The sequence below is a fragment of the Anser anser genome, assembly GCF_964211835.1.
Source record: "Anser anser genome assembly, chromosome: 2".
Lineage (NCBI taxonomy): Eukaryota > Metazoa > Chordata > Aves > Anseriformes > Anatidae > Anser > Anser anser.
The window spans coordinates 69,188,684-69,208,207 of NC_139721.1; the positions used below are offsets into that span (position 1 = coordinate 69,188,684).

At 42.7% G+C, this 19,524-nt stretch overlaps 1 protein-coding gene across 5 annotated transcripts; it reads left to right on the plus strand.

Moving 5' to 3' along the window:
• Window positions 1–561: 561 nt before the first annotated feature.
• Window positions 562–19,263, plus strand: LOC310893580 (uncharacterized protein). Of its 5 annotated transcripts, none has more exons than XR_014579103.1 (5): window positions 562–3,896; window positions 4,255–4,398; window positions 9,387–11,037; window positions 17,532–17,597; window positions 18,593–19,263. XR_014579103.1 is itself a non-coding variant. In XM_083822760.1 (3 exons), exons 1-3 carry the CDS (start codon window positions 16,496–16,498, stop codon window positions 18,680–18,682), a joined length of 312 nt encoding a protein of 103 aa, XP_083678886.1. In that variant the 5' UTR covers window positions 11,055–16,495; the 3' UTR covers window positions 18,683–19,263. The 5 variants fall into 5 exon arrangements, 1 of the variants encoding a protein (XP_083678886.1); XR_014579104.1 differs by having other exon boundaries at window positions 562–3,680; XR_014579102.1 differs by lacking the exon at window positions 4,255–4,398 and having other exon boundaries at window positions 562–4,234.
• The last annotated feature ends 261 nt before the right edge of the window (window positions 19,264–19,524 follow it).

Genomic DNA, 19,524 nt, shown 5'->3' on the forward strand with positions numbered 1-19,524 from the left:
ATATTCTACTGCTTTTCTGGTATGCTGTTGGCTCAGCCACCCCATAGTTATGTCATAGTTCCATTTGCTTGTTTTAAATACAGTGTTTAGAAAACAGAAATCAATTCTTATAGTGATGGGTGTATGTGTGTACAAGTAGGTATGACATGTATCTCTTTAAATTTTGCTTCCATGTTAAAACACATAGAAAACTGCTGTCTGCTGCTAACTGCTCAGATACGGAACCATGATTTTTGCTGCTAACTGGGGTAGGCTTTATGCACAAAGCTAGTGCCTGGTAAGATGTGCTCTTGCTTTAGCATTCTTCACCTTAGATCTCTGAAACAGAGGATGGAGACTTCCACTCCAGTATGGCATGGCTTTTTCCTCTCCTATGAAAACAAAAACACAAATACTGTTTAAGATGGCAGCTTTATGAAACGAATCAAACCATCCTTTATTTGTTTTCAGTTCCCATTGTCAAAATTGGACCTAGGATCCGTCTGTGATGTAACTATCAACCAGTCAATACACTTAAATACTAATTTTCAAATGCAACAGATCATGTAGGTTCATCATAATAATTCAGGGCTTTAGGAGCACGTATGCTCCATTGAAGGCAGAACCTCAACAGAGGGCTCACATAGGAAAACCGAACTCATTTATCTGGTTTTGCTGGAACAACCTCAGCAAATATGCTGATATAATAAACACTCTTTGCTCCTGCTGGCTGGATTCAGTGTTCACCACAGGTGCTATTTACCTCTGAATTGTGTGACGACTACAAATCAGACTGAGGGAGAGGCACGTTTTTGGATGATAGGTCAGTGTCTGAATGTCAGCAACTCATTTTACCCCACTTCATGCCTACGTCTGTTCATGCTAACACTGACAACAAAGGTTTGGTTAATAGATTTGCAACTGCATGGAGATCTTAGACAAGTAAGAGAATACCTACCAAATGCATCACAGCCAAAGCCTGATTAGCTCTTGGAATGTGTTTGCCCCTAATATTGCAGGGTGGTGGTTTTTTGTTTTTGTTTTCTTTTCTCCCAGAAATGACTTTAATACAGTTTATTTTCAAACAGATTCTCCCATTTATGCTTTCAATATCTTGGCAAGCATATGAGTGTGTGCTGGCTAAAAGATCTCTCTTTCTGGACATACGTCCCAGGGCCACATGTGGAGCTGGGAGCACCAACTGTGAGAAGGATTGTGTAGTCTTTAATCTCATTATCAGTAAATTTCATCCTGGCCAGAGAATGAATGGAACACGGTATGTAAAAATGTTTTGAGTAATGGGGAATAGCAAAGAGTAAAATATCCTCAGTATTATGAAAAAATAGAAATCCCACTTCAAACCCATCTGTAAAAAATATAGTTACACTATTCACGTTTGATAGATTCAGCCTTGTACAACGATACACCAGCAAAATACAGCATTCTTGTAGTTTTAGACATTTACATAGGTATAACTTTGTTCAGGCCAGAAAACTGAGGAACTTTACTTTGTTGAAAAAATTGAGAGCTTGAAACTTTCCATTGTGAACAGAAGGAAAAGAAAACCAGCTTACTTAGAAAAGAGAACTTAGATAAGAAAGTACGAGCATCTCCACCTGAGAACAAACAATATTCTGGAAATCACTCTGTGGACAGAAATCAGCTGAACGTGATGGTAACACGAATAAGTCAGACTGTGCTTCCCATGACTCAGGAAGCTTCTTGGACAACCAAATTTCTGAGGAAGTAGCTTTCTCTTCTTACGGTAGCTATCCGATTTTATATATTCAACTAATTATTTACTACTCTGAAAAGAGGTAAGAGGTCCTCTGCATCTCAGAGGAATGTTTTAATCAATGAGCACTGGTTGGTATGAATTTCAGTCTTTCACCATCCTGAATCAATTCTGGTCTTGGGAAACCTTCTAGATGAATATACTGAGTTACAGAACCTTTCCATGGAAAGTTTCTGTTTCATCTAATTGAAGCTCTTCCTTGGGATAGTCTTACAGAATAACTATATACCGCTATTGTTTCATATATACTTCATGAGAATGCTATCTATTTTGATGGCCAATTTGGTAGATATGTTTGGGTTAGACCATAGAAGAGCAAACAGCATTCTTCCAACTGCTTTTTCATATTTTGCTCAGATGCTATACACAAGGGATGCGTGAGAAATTCCTTTTGCTATGTTCCCCCTACAGAGAGATTTGTTTTTTCCAACTCTGGGCTGCTGCTGAAAGGAGGTGAGTAACAAATCCTGGAAAATACTAAAATGTTGTCCCTAAAATAGAACAATCTTCTACTAAAGGAAAGTGGCTCTAAATATCAGAAATTCTTTCAAAAGAAGTATAGAGTGTCCTTCTGAGTCCATCTAATTTAACATGGAGTCACTAAAGGACTACCAGAAATCGAGAGCCCAGTCACTCTGTCACAAATGGACCTACTGTCTCACAAGATCTGATTTAGGGTGGTTTTATAACATCTTCCAAACTCTGCACAATATGCTTTCTAACACACACACAAAACTGACCAAAAAAAACTACATAAATGTGATGGTGATCTTGAGGTGACATCAAACAGACACAGCAATTGCAAAACAGGTGACTTCCAGCTGTCATCACAAATACATAATTTTCCCTCCTAATTATGTTCCTGAGTGTTGTGCCCCAAAGAAGACTCCAAGACTAGGTGGGAGAGTATAGGGCTGATAGCTGGTAAGCGCAGAGAATAGGACACAGCAGAAAGAAAGGAGGAAAATAACTGAGAAGAAGAGTAGAATTATTTGAGAAATCAAAGTGAAAGTAGCCTGGGAAGAACAGTAAAAGCAATAAAGAATTGCAGAAACACAGAAATGTAGGCTTCAGGGTAAGACCCAAATCCCCTTTGTCTAAAGCAGATAAAGTGCTTAATTGCACAATATCTCTGCAAGCTCTTGGTCTCAAATCTCAGAAAGGCCATCTTGCTCATAACTAAAACGTATGTAGCTATCAAGTGAAAAAGGAACAGCCACTTGACCATGCAGATGGACTGCTGATTAGGCACCAATATAAATGAGAATGGATTGTTCACCACCTATGAAAGAGTAGAAGGTAGGATTGCTTCATATATAAAAGTCAAAGCAGTTCATTGCAACTCTGCAGCTGTGGCAAATGAAGCAGACTTAGAATGTGCTTGTAAAAAAAACATTAACAATTACCAACTGTTTCAAAGCCATCTCACTCCTCCCTTTTTATGAATGTTTCTTAATTAGATTGCTTTCAAATGTGGTTACTAGTTAATGAGAACCTTCGAAAGAAAACCGGGCTAAATTGACGAAGATTGTAAAAAAATACCTTTCTTATTTTCCTTTTTAATCCTTTGTGCAAAACAAACTTTATGCATTTCCCCTATTTTCATAACTTATTTTACAGAAGTTAGCTGTCTCAGAATGAGTATGTGCAGACAGGCAAGAAGACAGAGTTTGGTACAAATATACCGACACCCAGTCAAAATTTCATTCTCAGGTGGTCAGCACAGGCACATTAGTGTAGAAAAAAAAAGTAAATCCCACTTTAGCCAGAGTTCATTACAGAGCAGTAAGTATTTATCACTCATCCATTTAAGCTCACTTTCCCATTAATGCAAATGCAGGGTTAGCTACCAACTTTGTAGTGCCTGTTGCCTATTTCTATGAAGAACTATGCTCTTGATGCCCATGTAAGAATTACTTAATCTTCTTTAAACAGGTGCAGGTTGGAGCTTTACTGACTAAAGCACACAGAGCAGGGAATAGAAGCTTTTTCCCCTAGACACATTTTGATTGAAGGAAGCCCGAGAGGTATAATGCTGAGGAGCAAAGAAGACACTGTTTGTATTACTGGAATATATCCTAAAGCAAGTGGCTTTGCAACAATTGGAGTGGGGAGTGGAAAGGTAAGGTGCATGGAGGCAGTTAATTTGCCAGGAGGGCACTGCCGATATAAGAAGCAGCAGGGAAGAGTGGGGCATCAGGGAGAAGTTAGAAAAGCATTGAACAAACAATGAGCTGGCAAGGTATAGGAGGAAGTAGGGACAAAAGCCTAATTGAATGCTTTGAAGTTACATTGGGTGTTAGAAAAAAGGAAACTGGTTCAGAAGCCTAAAATGACCTAAGTACTAAGATGGAAAAGTCAGTGATAGAAAATAAATAAATAAATAAATCATTGATGCAGGTTGATGGGATAAGGGAGAAAGAAGGAAACCAGCAGAACTGCAGCATACAAAAACTGCAGGTATGCTCATGTTTCTCCAGGTATATCCTTTCCTTTCTTCTTCCTGAAAAATCTGTCTAGATTTGGAGGGCTGTTACAGCTTAAGTGTTCAATATTTATGGAGTGTGCTCGGCTTGGTAGAGGCACCAGGAGCTCCAAGGATCCTGATCCTACAGAGAGCCCAGGTCAGTAGCACCACATAGGAAGCTGATCCTGCACGGCCACATCATTTTTACCATGTGTGACTTGTGTGGTTACCGTGTGCTCCACATGATGGATGCGACACTTCTAGAAAACCACAGCTGGAGGCAGGGTGCAGCATACAGCAGCTCCACAGCGCGTGGGCTTTTTTAGATAAGTCCTAGGAGGAGTCAGGGTGGAAAGCGGGAACAGCCTTGATCAGAAGCTAAACACAAGAACAAGAAGAGGCAGGTATTACCTCATCTATACTTTTAGGACTTTGACATTACTGCCATTATAATAATTGGGATAAAACCTGAAAAAAGTCGCAGAGTGCAAGTGTCCCTGCTCCTACACCGAGTCAAGGGATACAAGGATTAGGATTCTCTGGGCAACTCCAGAGTTTCGTTCATTAGCTTGATTGGCAGGGGCAGGCAACTGAGGGTAAGAGAAGTTATGATGCCAAAACACAGGAAGGGAAGATGACACGGCATGCCACTTTTCAGTAGGATGTTTAATTGTAAGGTAAGTCAAATATTACCTGTCAGTTTCAAGATTTTCTGTGCTTTCCTATATATATATGTACGCATAGATATATAGGTAGTCCTTCAAATGCTTAGTTATATTTAAATAATTTATTAGAAAGTTTCTTCCCTGGTACTTTGCACGTTTTACTCCCAAGACAGGAGAAAAAAGGTGGAAACAAAACTGTTCTCAATACAAATCAGATCAGCCCCTTCAGTTTCTTTGTTATGGTAATTGGTAATTACGGGAAGAAAAAAAAACTTAATTTAAAATGAAGATTGCTCCAAGTACCTTCTCTACACGTGACCTGTCAGCAGCCCACCTCTTGGTGACACGTACGCTGGAGGTTAGAACAGGTCACAAAAGCTCTGAGCAGCACCAGGCACCGGTCTTTGCTCCTGCTTTCCTCAGTACCTGGGGAAAAAAGCAGGGACTGAAGCAGCACTGAGACCAGGGACTGTTACAGTGGGGACCCAACAGTAGGCAGCAATTTGATAAGTCCCTGCCTGGGCCTTCCTTGGACCTCATTTTTTCGTACATAAAGGAACAAAGGAAAATGCACTGATGTGAAAGAAAATTCCAGCTGGCTCTGGGTGCCTGACAGTATGTATAGGTATGCTGAAACAAAAATGCAGTCTCTCAGAAAATGTAAAACGGGCATTCCTGTGCAATCCGTGATAGTGTGAACAAATCTGCTGAGAGATAATAAATGAATAATGTCGGCAGTCACCAGCCTCAAACAAATACACTTCACTGTTAACAGGGTGAACTCCAATGCAGTCAGAAATCTGATGGTACCATTTTATAGGACATTGCATTTTTCCCTAAAACTTCTAAATGTAAAGGTAGAAAACACTGAGTGTGTGTATTCAGTGGAAAATACCTAGCAAACATACCACACCAACAGGAGATACTATTAGCTGTATCAGAGCAAACTCAGGGTAAACTCTTATTTCCACTAAAAGCCCGAGTAGCATTCTATACAGATAACGTAAGAAAAGTTAACAAAATCTTCCATTATCAAGACTTTCTAGTGTGCAGCAAACCGTTCATTGTCCTTTACAGGTAATTTCTCTGTTCTTATATAGTTAAATGAGAATTGCATTGGTATTATCACTGAAACTTTTCAATCTTCCTTTGCTTTATGAGATTTTTAAGAGTTGTTTTAGTGTTCCTATTAATTGTCTCCTTTACCATAAAATCAGTTACAGGACTGCACTCTCCCGCTACATATAATGAATGCTATGTGTTTGTGTAGGGTTTTGAGTCAAACCTAAAGGAATGATATCCGAGCTCATATGGGAACTTCTGAGTGTGCCCTGGGCATGAAAAAATAGCTACTACATTTCAGCTTTTGGTCATTTGAGCCCCAGGTGAGAGCTGCCAGGCTCAGAAGCTGAGGCTGAGGCTTCTCCTCGCCCCGGACACAGCGGGTCAGTGACACAAGAGCGTGTGCACGGCTGCCTTCACCACCTTCTGCCAGCAGACTGGAGGCAAGGCCTCTGTTTGGTTTTCAGCTCTGAAGGGTTACACTTGCCTGAATTGACCCGCGTGTGTCCGGTCACAAACTGAGCAGAATTCGGAGTATCCGGAAGCTTTGTCCAGAAACCCCTGGGAGACTGGCGGCAGGGGCAGCAGTCACTCTGGCTGCAGAGGCCCAGAGGCTGCGGGCAGCCACCCTCTGCCTGTGGTGCTTGCAGGCAGGTCAGATGTGCAACGTGCCCCGTGCTGCCTGTGCCTGCAGCTGAGATAATGCTCTTGAAACCCACTCAGGCCAGAGCTCATGCAGCACGTCATACTTGTCCTCATACTTCTCCAGGACTTCCCAGCTGGTCTTACAGCAGCCCCGTTTCTGCGCCCTTGCTGTCTAGAAATGCGTGTTGCAACACACAAGCCTCAGTCCTTGCGGGCTTTTGCCATTTATCTCTGTGAAGGTTTATGGTATTTCTAAGGTATAAGCACTTATAAACACTGTGCATTAGGTCATTACTTTTATGGACTCTAGCATTCGGTGCAAAATCACATTCACACTTCATTTACCATATCCCACAGCACCAGAGAAATCAGGACTGTTTGTTCCAAGCCACGTGAACATAAGTGAGAGCAGAGATGGAGGGGGCTGGCAGGAGGTGCCTAGGAGTATTTTAAAGGAAGTTTGCACATCAATAAATACAGGTATATCTGTTACAGTTGTATCCGGAGGCTGCATAAAAAAGAGGTGACTGTACATTTGCAGATCATAAAGCTTCCTAAAGTTATTTAAGAAACATAACACTGAAATTGCTTCTTCTGCCTTCATGAAGATTGGGTGCAATGATTGACCGAGGAAAGCCATTGCCTCTGCTCAGAGACAACTTACACTTTCTAAGTGGCTCATGAACAGCTGAACCTGGTCATACCAATGAGAGCACAGTCAATAAAGATAATTGTGTTTGTTTAGCACAGGAGACTGGAAGTATATATGAAGAGTACAATAGAAGAACTTGCTGGGAGCCTGGACATCTTTTCCAAGGACAGTCCTGACATTTTAGCATGAAAAAGTCATTATAAATTGCAACCAAAAGGCAAAAATTTGAACTTTTACTCTATTTAAGATTTCTGGGAAACATTGGCTTGATTCTTAATAATCTCACGAGTCATGTTTGAGCATTTCATTTTGATGAGAAAAAAAAATTACTTTTCTTTACCTTTTTGGTTAGTTTCATTACAGATGCCATACTAAATTCAATGTAAATTCCCATAAAACACTCAGTGTGAATCTATTCTGCCTAAACTTTTTGAGCTGTTGCAAACAGGACCTCTTTAAGAACTCAACACATTCCTGAAGTCTGGTACCCTGCCTGTATATAATAGAGTTAAACTTAAGGCTTTCTGGGCAGTTTATAGTCAGAAACAATTCCTGCATGATAGATTGAAGTTTGGAGGGTCAGACTATTTCTCTGCTGGAGCACATCGTGGGAGAGAGAGGACAGACTTATTGGTATGTCCTCTGTCCTATTAAGCTTTCATCAGTACTAATTTGCAACTTCTTTAGTCCCCCTTGCTTCAATTGTTTGTTTGTTTGTTTTATTTGTTTGTTTGTTTGTTTTAATGAGCATGGAGAAAACTGTTGTATTATGAAATAACAGCAGGATTCAGGTGGGCAATAATCAACAGAGAGTAACAATGTGAATATATGTTTAAGCAACAGAGCAAGAACAGCTTAAGTTTCACTTCCACTGTTTCTATACCTTAAAACCCTAATAAACTTCCCAGCACTGTTTTTGGGACTACAAAGTAATTTTGTTCCTGTGAGATGAGCAAGGCCAGGCTGTACTTGGGGCCATCATACCACAATGCATAAAGAAATGGTCAGAACAATAGTCAACAAAAGCATTCCTGCCACACGGCTTGCCAAACCACCAGGGTGTCTCCTGGAAAGACAACACTGATTAGGTGCATCAGAAAACACCTCAGTGAAAGTGTTTGCAATGTGGAATTTGTTGTATTTCACATTCAAAGAGCACCCGACTGATTTAAAGTGTTATTTCTTACAATATGTTAACATTCTATTTTGCTTTAAAAATACATTAGATTTTTTATTTTTATTTCTTTTTACAAACATATTTATACACTATTTGTATGTGTGTGTTTATAGAAACTAAACTTAGAGTAGCGAGACTTAATTTTTGACAATAATTTGTTAGATTTTACCTTTTATTACTTTAATTCTAGATTTGTGCATCTCTCGGGATTTCCTTGAGCTTATTCAAGCACGCTTATTTTCTTGACTTTTTTCAAAGGCTGTTCAGAGCCAGAGGTCCCTGCAGTTCTTGGCCTTGGTGAGCCACAGACGCAATGCCAGCTGGGGTGGGAGTCAGTTGCCTAACCTGGGGGTGTGATACCTCCTGAGATGTTTCTGCTGCCTACCTGGCTTCCAGCTGCTGCTCCAGAGGAGCAGAGTTGCTGGGGATCTATCCACGCTGTGTAGACCTCTGCAACCTTAGGGTGCCCGAAATGGCACTAGGCACCCAAATGTCTGAATCACAGTTTTCACCCTTTCACTGGGGAAAATAGTGGAAGGAGAGATACTGACGTGGAAATCCAGGTGTCTTGCTGCTGCTGTCCACGCTGCTGCTTTTGCAGCCTTGCAGTTGCAGCTGCTAGATGGCTTTGCTTTTTCCTCCGATTACACTTCTGTTAGAGCTGCCTATCAGGAGCTGCATCCTCTCTGTTTCCTGACTGAGGAGTGCTTGTGTGTGGTTGGATTGAGCGAGGCTTGCCGTGGGAATTGCTGCTTGGTGTTCTTGGTTGCCTTCCCAGCCTGGCTCCTCTCCGTGCTGCAGACACTGAGACCCAGGTGCTGGGGGTGGGAAGATGTCCAGCGCATCCCTGCCACACACACAGAGCAGGATTTAGTAGCCTTGTCTTGCCAGCTCACCTGTTGCAGGCTGGTTTTAACAAATGTTCCCTCTTGTCCCTTCTCCAGTGTCCAGTGATGATGCATCCCAGTGATGCTGGTGCTCCTTTAAACGTGGGAAAATGCATCTCAGCCTCCTCAGCTGGGGATTTTGCTGCGCTCTGAAACACAAGACCTTAAATTCCTCCTAAAACCATATTTCACTTCTGTGAGCAGTTGAGCCCTTTTCTACATTTCTTGAACCAGGAAAAAAAAAAAAAAAAAAGGAGAATTATTAGAAGTAAAATATGTTATTAAATGGGAGCTGGCATGTGTCAGGTTTATTGATGAGAACTTTCATAAAATGCAATATTACTTCATTCCCACCTTAATTGAAGATATTTTCAGCCTAAGTGATGTGTAACTGCTCAGTGATTTAGCTCTCTTTTATGAATAATTATATTACATGTATTCTCTCTGGATATTTCCATTGATACGTAGGATAGGTGTCTCTCATAATAGCCTGCAAAGGGTCAGGCAGATCTCATTTTAGTGAATCCCTTTGAAAACAGCCTATTTTGCCTTCTTAAAGTCAATGGTTAAATTAATAATCACAATGAGAAACCTTTCAAATGGGAGGAACGTTCCCTCTGCTTATGATCTAATTCCCTGGACACCCACTTACTAAAGATTTGACAGGAGTAACACGAAGCTACAGCATTCACTATGTAGTTCATTTTTTTATCAAACGAGACAGAAAGAATGAAGCCTTGTCTGTGTTTGAAAGCTATATCGTGTTTCTGCCATTTCTTGAGGCATTCTTACAGAAACCTTTCAGTTCTCCCTTTCTCGTCTTCTGCAGGCTTAATGCATTAGAAATAGCTCTTCAGCGATTAACACAATGATGGTGATTTTTGCATGAAACAGAGAAAGAGTCTCATCCTAACCTGTGTATTCATGAAATAACAAATTTCAAACTGTGATGAAAACAGAAATAATTACAAACACTTCAGCAAATAAAGAAATCTTCAAGAGCTATATTTAATATTAAACACCACGCAAAAAAAAAAAAATCCTAGGCAACAGGCCAAGCTGAGATTAAGTGGATCTTTTTTAAGAGGCATTTGTAATGTAAATTTAAATCCAAACAGTAAAAAAACACTTTGACAAACCTTTACATTATTGCCACAATCTGCATCTAGACCCAATAAAATAATAGACAGGAAGTCTGCCAGCAGCCAAGCCAGGGGTATGCAAATGTCCTATTCTGCAGCTCACTGATAGCAGCTGGAGAGCTGAATTTAAAAGCACCACTTCAAAGCTTTTCTAGGAAATAATTGAACACTTAATGATTTTAAAGTTCCATGACAGCTCTAATGCCAAATTGTTGTTTAAATTAATATATTTAGCTGATGATCAACACGTGTGTCTGGAAGGTGGTTCCCTGTGCCTGTGTGTTTGCAGTGCTGCTGCAGTGATGACTAAAATGAGGAATGAAGTGGGACATGGGGCTTGCTCCAGAACAACAGGGCAAGATGGGTAGGCAGTTTCCTCTGATGAGGTGAAAACTTCCCCTTTCAGGTAGCAGAGTCAGTTTGAAGTGGTTTCTTTGGTGCCAACTGTTTTTGCTTCCAGAGTGAATGAAAAGGGCATCTTCAAAGCACAGCAGAAGACTCAGACTTAGCTGCAGCAAACAGCTTCTGCTAAGGCATTGCAGGGTGATTTTACATCTCAGTGTAAGGTAAGGTGTCTGCTACCAGTCAGCCAGCAGTACCAGGATGGGGCAAACACAGGGACTTCCACCTCCACCTTCCACACCTTCCTGCCTGTGCCTGAGGTGCAGGGCAGGAGGAGCTCCCTGCCGAGCTGGTGTGGGTCCTAGGGTGAGGCATGACAGCAGGGAGCCCAGCTCGTGCAAGGGGTGTGAGCCTGTCTGGAGAGGGTTCTGCAACAGATAGGTCGAGATCCACAGCACCTTCCACAGCTCGCTCCAGCAAGTTGTCTCTCACAGGTTTCCGAGGTCGTTTCCCCTCTCCTACAACCTGTCTCTGGTTTTTGAGACAAAAGAGCCTGCAGCACATGGACGGTGCCTCTGTACGTGAGCATACTAGCTTAACACAGCTTTATTCTGAAGTCAGCTAGCTCCCATTTCAAGTGAGAAATGGTAATTTGAGGAAGGAGATAAGCCAGGTAAGAGGAAGCAATCAATCCCAAACTCTAGTCCCAAAGTGCAGAGTTAAAATTGCAGTTGTGTTTTCTCAGTGTTGGTGAGGACATACAAAATTTATGAGGATTCTTGACGGAGAAGTGAGGGAAATGTTACAGAAGCTTTCATGCTCAGAAAAGGTGGAAGAAATAAGCATAGGAAATGGTAATTCACAGCTTCTCACAGAGTACTGAAGGGAAATGATAGGGCAGCACATTTAAAACAAAAAGCAACGCTGTTCCATACCACCTGTAATTGAAGGGCGGCCTTCATCACCGTGGGACAAACAGGTAGGCCAGCCTCCATTACGTGAGGTGAAGGTCACCACGTGCTCCTCTTGCTTCTGTTCACTTTGCTTCCCATGTCCTGAGGGAATTCCATTTGCACCAGCTCTAGGTAGCTGCGCTACATTTGGCATGACCTTGCACCTTTGCTCATCATCTCTTCTGGTCTCAGGGACACCTCTGGCTTTTCCTGCACTCCTATGGGTCAAGTCTGAGATATGCTGAACAGTTACTGCAAAGATGTGTACAATGCCAAGGGCAAAGCAATGCTTGCCTTCTGGATAAATAGGAATTTTCAGCCTCTGGGACTCTGAATTAAAGCACGCGGCCTCAAAATGTTCTAAGTCTTGGTCGAAAAATTCTCCACAAAAGCTCTATGAAGAAAAATGTTTGAGCGCCTTGCAACATGAAGAAGGGAAAGAGAAATTCCAGCCAGCCTGGTCTTGTAAAAGGATTAATCCTTCTTTATAAATTAGGCTCTTTGTACCTATGAAACATGTTTGATCAGATTCCAAACCATGGCAGCGATTTGTGCCAACTGGGAAGCCAAAGAGTAGAGGAATGTCTGTTATTTAAATATTTTACCAGCCCTTCATCCGGGTTAATATTTTATTAGGAGCAAATATGCCTGTTAAAGAGTCTGAAACTACTGCTCACCTTGGTAAGAACCAGACAAGGGGTGGCTCTGCATCAAGGTACCACAACCATCAGGTCCATAGGATGGAGAGGTTTGCAGTGCTGTATTTAAAAGTCATTCAAGGCTAGTTCTGACAAAATGGTTGCTGGTGGGACAGGCATGTCCATCATGTGTCCTCCTGTATTCACCCATAAAGGGTTATTGGCCTCTCATTCTTTTGGGACCACAAGTGCAGAGAGAGCTCTGGCAAGAGGTACATCACCAGGTCTTTGATGAGATGAGCCACAGACAAGGTGGGGCAACCAGCAAGTCCCTTGACCACAGCAGGCATTATTTGGGAAGTATCATTATTTGGGAAGATTCTGCTTCTTTTTTGTGGCTCAAATCTGTGAAGCTGGAGCCAAACTTCCAGTTAGTGTCTTGGATGGACTATGCATCCAGAACGTGGTGAAACATGTCAGTGCCAGCTCAGTATTGCCTATATAACAACAAAGCTGTTGGAATATGTGTGACTGCAGGAGTCTGTGCCTTGCGCGGTCTGGAACAGCTCCACAGCTGGAAAAACAGGATGGGGATCTCTCCTCTCTTCTCTTCACTCTGTTTTCTTTCTTCTGTTTAAAGGAAAGCATCTCCTTTAGTGAAAAATAGGATCTTGGAAGGTGGTTAGTTGGGTGCTCAGAGCACGACGGCCAGGGCAGGACACAGGAGTAGGCTTTGTTCCATGCTGCAGCCTGATCTGGCCATGAGCAACCATCTTCAGTGTTGAAATGTAGATAAGTATTAAAAAAGCGTTCAAGACTTTCTGACCAGTTGTCTCTGAAGAGCTTGTCAGTCAGCTTGTTGCTGTTTTCCACAATGAAGTAAGGCCCCCATCAGGGCATGCTTTCAAACACCCTGCCCCATCAGACATCTCTTGAAGACACTCGGAGAGCATGGCCACCCCCCTACACACATACACTACTCCAAGAGCTGTCTGAAAGGAAATGAGATATTAACTTCAGATGAATAATTCTTTAAAGTAAAACCTGTGGAGAATTGGCCTGATTGTGTGACGTTACCAAGGCCCAAAACTTTAAATTTTCTAATATTTTTGTTTATAAAACTAGCCAGTTACACCCAGTCTTGCTGGTTAGCCAGCTCTTATTCTATCAAAAATATTAAAATGGTTTTCCTCTAGTATTTTGATTGAGGAATACACAACAGAATACCCGGAGTTTGCATAAAATTTAGTATTTGTAGAGATTGTGGTAGTGACCACCCTGATTTAGTTCCCGCTCCCATTCTTTCGTATTGCATGTCCTACTAAAATAATTAAAAAATTGGGGAGCCCTCCAGTGGCTAAAATTATAGAGCCTAATTTCACCAGTGTCTTAAAGAGGTATCCAAACATTCCATGGTGCCTTAAGACTTTGCAAAAGTTCGTATATTTTAAAAGCAGAATTTTATAAATGTTATCTTCTTGCAGAAGAGACTATTTTTAAAAGGTCATTCCAGTTAAGTATACCTGGAGGCACTTAGGGAAAAACTCCTCTAAAAGATCTTTTCAGAAAACAGTCCCTAATGCAACACAGAGGATATCAACCTCAAGTTCTTAGACATCTCCTTTTAACTCCAGGAATTTGAGCACATTCATAGAATGAATGGCTTGCCTTGGAAGGAACCTTAAAGATCATCTAACTCCAACCCCCCTGCCATATTGTTCTCCTACTCCACAGACTTGGTATTCTGTACCAAAAAAAAAAAAAAAAGAAAGTGGGGGGAGGGGTGAAATCAGACTCTTGACTCTTTGCCAATGTGTATACTGATTCCTTTACAACCTCCATATTGTGGGTTTATCCAGAAATGACGGCAACAAAGGTCTGCGTACAAAGGAGGGAGAAAAATATGCAAAGCTAAGAAGAAACCTAGTTTTACAACCCAGATCTGTATGTATTGAGGTAATTGAAAAGTGTTGAGAGACCCTGCTGTGGATACTCCTATCTCACTTCTAAAATACTCGTTGATTTCCATGAGAGGCGATTTGGATTAAAATTCTGTGCAGAATATTGCAAAGAAAAATATAGTTTTTTATTCTTAGGTAGTGATCATGGTCTACTACATGCTTTACGTTTTCATTAGATCAGCCACAGAATGAAACAGATGGAAAATAAGTAATATTTTTTATAAATTAAGGCATTTAGGACCATTTCATCTGTGCATCATTCCAATAAACTAGGAAGCCTGTGCAAGTCAACGGATTTTGGCTTGTGTTCTTGGAGAAGGATAAGTGGATCAAACTGAGGAAAACATTGAATCTGCCTTTCAGCCACGAGCATCCTTGTACAGGAAGCAGTGGCCAGGCTGCTGGCATTGGTCTTGAGCAGGGCAGAGGCACCCAGCCCAGTATCCGAGCTCCCGGTCACCTACAGCTCATTTCCATGAAGCAGAGCCAGTTGGGTCACTAGCCCAGGAAATGCCTCCAGCCCTCTAATTAGCCATGAAATGGTGCTGCTGCCTTGAAAGACCTCTCAGTATTATTCGTTTTCCTCCTCTCAGGTGTTGCAACAGGTTTCTGCTGCCTCTGCGTGCTGCTCCTGCAGATGATCACTGTGATTTGTAGGTAGCCAGAGACAATCTCCTGTCTCCCAGAGCCTGCATGGCAGGACGTGTGTTGTAGTCCTTCTGTACAGCTGGAGGGCTGCTTATCTCAGGGTGTCCATCACCAATCCTGGCAGCACTGGGCTGCAGGGAATGACAGGCACTGTAAGGAAGTTGGAGCATCAGCCTAAATCTGATGGACACCTCCTTGTTCCTGAACATGATGGCCAGCTTCTACACTGCACGGCCACTCACTGCCATCGCTGCAGAGGTCCAGAAGTTCTCCCCCAAAGAAAAGAAGGTGCTCAGTGTAGCCATGGATAAGCTGCAAAAGCACAAAGACAGCACGGGGGTGCCTGCAAGTTGAAAATGGTCTGTGTCAAGAGCTGTCAAAAGCTGCGGTTGCCACAGGGATAATTGGTTTGTGCCAGCTGTAGTTGATGGATACCAAGCTGATGAAAGGAGACAGGATAATATGCCTTCTGTTGTTTAATTGAGGATTTTCTAATTCTGCATCAACTGAAAACTCTGGATGCTGAAAACCACCCAAATGCACCCCGATATCTGCAGAAATGAGAGGATGCTGGGGAAATGGGGTTCCTCACCAAGTGTTCATGTGCCGACACAAAGCACCCTGTGTGCGAGAAAAGGATGTTTGGCGATGCTCTCACCCCTTCTTTCCCACCCAGCAGCTCCCTGCAGATTAATGTTTGTCAGAATCTTCCCTTATCGCAGGAGCTGCAATCTTTACTTAATACCCTGAGGGAGGGACATCTTGGGTTATTTCGCCCAGCCCAAGTGACTGAAATACGACAGCAAACCGTTAACATGATCCCGAAAGTGCTGGCTCACAGCCCAATATCTTTTCTACAGTCGTTTCAAAGAAGGTGATTAATAGCGTGTCAGGGAGATGCTCTGTATACTGAACACTACTTGGAGGACTGTAAATAGATAAAACCAAACTATCAACAACCATCTACCGAAGTAAGGACAGGTACCCGAAGGGTGCTGGGAATCTTGGTTGTTGAATTCTACTTTTATTGTTGTTAATGGTAGGTATTGAGAGGGGATGAATAGCTGCCAAATTAAATTTGCAGCTAATCTTATAGTAGGAGGCAAAGACTCTATCATGCAGGCAGTAGCCTTATCTGGAGGATATAGTAATAAAATTCGACCTGGACAATACAAGATAATACAACGAGGAAAAAAAAAGGATAAACATGTAGCTGTTTGATGGGGCTAGAGGTGTGTAGAAAGCAGCAATGTTGAAAAAGTGCTGGGAGGAAAGAGGTGGGGCGAGGCCAGGGGACCAGCTGGCAGCTGGCAGCATGAGCCAGCAGTGAGGCTGAGCAGTTTGTAAGAGTGAGGCTCACCACAGGGAATCTGGGCAACGTCAGCCCTCTGACGTTCACCTCACGGGATGGACACACTGGGGAAAGAAGAAAAGATCCTTGCTGTGCCCATCAGGCAACCATCAGGGACCTGACCCTGGGGAATGGCCTTGGAAGGTGTGGAGCAGCTTTCACACCAGGGGCAGCCGCAGAGCTCTGGAGTTTCCAGCCAAGGGAAGGACATGTCCAAGGATGGATGTGCTAGAGATCCACCAAGCGATGTGGGAAGGAAGGTGGGCAATGACTGCTGCTTGTCTCAGGTAAGCCTGGCATCCCGCCAGGACCTGGTGAAACCAGAGGGTGGCCAGCTCAGAGCTGGTCAAAGGAAAAGGTTCTTTGGGGAAAAATATTCACATTAGACCAAAAGCAACTGTGTAAATTCGCAAACATCCACCACAGGCATTTAAATACCAGAACAACTCTTCTGGGTCAGGAGCCACAGATTTTCAAAGGCTGGGGGAATATTCCGGAAAAGCACGCCTAACCTGTTCGGGTACTCTTGCTTACACGTCCACTGTGACCATGGTAAGAGGCTCGACACTGGGCCAGACTGATCCGCAGTCTGACTCAGAGTGGCCTCTCTGACGTCTCTGAGCTATGCCAAAGATTTCCCTGACCCTTAAAAGTCCACCTCGCCATAGCATGAAAGCTGCACCAGGCCACTCTTGGTGCCTTGCTTCTTTCTTCCTTTACTAAAAGAGCTGGTCTTGGCCAAACTACACACATTTCTGTGCTTCCAGTGACAGTCTCTTCAGTCTCCTCCAAGGCAGGGCAGGCAGAAACTGAAAGGAATCTGAGTGGCCGAATTCTAGGAAGTAAAGAGTTTTTTCTAAAGATTTCAGTGCTTACATCTTCCTTCTGGGAAGAAGCCTTCCTGAAAAGTGATTTTCAGTCTCCTGTGTTGCAGTCACTCACTCCGTAAATCACTGTCCAGTCCGGTTGGTGTTACCTGGCTGTGCTTCCCAAAGCTGTACTGGGACAAAGCGTGCCACAGCTAGACTGTTTTCCAGGGTTGTCTGTAGAGCTTCCTGGTGATGAGTTTGTTCAGGTCCCAGACACTCCTCCAGCTATGTTGTTTTACTGCACACCACTTGTGATTGTGGATAGGGGTACGCTGTAACGCCCTTTCTCCTCTCCTAGGCTCGCTGGGTTTGGATCAACCTCGTGGTACTTCGCAGGTGGAATTTGCACCAGCAGCTCCCCAGGGTAAGCACTGCGTGCTCAGCTTCTCCATTTCTGCCCTGAGACACACTCCGGATGCTTTTGAAGATTGTAAAAGTAATCAATAATAGATTAAACTGCACGTTTTCTTCAGGCAGCGGGTCTGCTTACATGTAATGAGTGTTTATGAGCTAAGGCATCCCAAAATTACAGAAATGCTTTGATAAACCTGAACCTAGATTCTTCTGCATCTGCAGGCTCTTTGATGCCAATTGATTGTATTAAGGGGATAAATGTAAATCACTAGCAATCACTAGCACAGTTTTTGCTTTTAGCTGTGGCAAACCTGCATCGTATTTGGAACTAGGGGGCTAGTCCCCCGTACACTACTTTTTCTTAATGATGTGCTTTTTTCGGTGAAGATGAGTTGGTAAGACATGAGGATTACATTTAAATTCAGCTGTATTTGCAGTTTAAACATGCGGGAAATGAGATGAGGGGAAGAAGAGCAGAGAGCTTATGCTAATCCAAACAAATGGGAGAGCTCGTAACATTTTCAAATAGTGTATTTGAAATCACATTAAATTCTGTTTGCAACCTGATGCATCTGTGAAACTGTGGCTGCCAAAATACACTCACCTGTTGTCGTACAACCACTCCTGGGCTTTTAATGACAGCGCAGGCCACAGCCACAGGAATGCCTAAATCATGTGCTTCATACGCAAAGCACACCGTAATTTATTGAATAACTAATCCTCAAAGCCTGACTTTTAGTTCTCCCAGGTGGGCAAATGAAGGCAAAAAGACAGAAATGACCAGTCTGTGGCCTCACAGCAAACCTGCCAGAGCCAGGATGAAAATGCAGGAATCTGGCATTACCTCCCAAGCTGTGGTTGCCCTGCCAGGGCTGCGCTCAGCCTCTACCTTGGTGTCCCAAATGCATGACCAAGCACTGCCAGCAGTGTGTCTCCCTGCTCTGAAAGAGACATTCACACTGCTCAAAATGTGCTCACATACCCCTTTGGCTTGGCTCTTTCTAGGGGGTGATGCTGTCTCACTATACCAAGTGCTCCACCAGCCCTGGTCCAAACCAAGCAGGACGTCTGGTGTCAAAGCCATCAAGGAGATGAAAGCTATAGAGACCCTCTGCCCTGAACCCAAGGCCTGAATTTGCAGGGCTGGCCAGGGCAGTATATCTGTGAGTGGAATTGTCTGGTTTGTGCTGATTTCACCATTTGTGCCCAAGGTAAAAGAAAATATAAACTAGAAGAAAACATCCTTCCAGGACTTATGGGGCATCCCTCTTTTAGCGAGGAGCTGCTCCCATTCAGACTCTTCAGGCAATGCCCAGACCTATAGCAAGACGATGCTCTCTTGAGTGTATTGACCTTTTTGGCCCATCTAATGAGCCCTTCTGAGAAGAATCAGAGAGGGAAGCTCACCAGATTGCCCATGGGTAGTTTTTGTCACTCCCTGGTAAATTGCCCCAAAACAAGACACAAAAATGACATTATGCATATGTGTCTCTTTCAAAGTTGGGCATGCAAAGATTTAAAAAAAAAAAAAAATGTATGGTTTGGGTTTTTTATTTGTTTATTTGTTTATTGTACTCTGGCCAATCATCATCTTCATCAATGTGTATGTTAAATTGTTTGTCTAAGAAATAAATGCTTATTTGGAATTTTTGGGAAGCTCTTTATTCACTTGTTTCCATCCCCAACTCCTTACTCCTGAAAAACAGACCCTCTGGCCTAAATTTGCAATGCTGAAAAAGGTATAATAGCAATATTTCCAATATTCAATATTTTTGTTGAAACCATCTTGAAAAAACATTTTTTAATGAAACACATTTACTACTTCTCATCTCTGTGTGATCTGTCTGATTTCCTAACTCTTCAAAATGACAAAAAACATTTGTCTGTTCAGAGATGCTGGCCCAAAGCCCATCACGCCCACGGGCTGTAGTTTTATG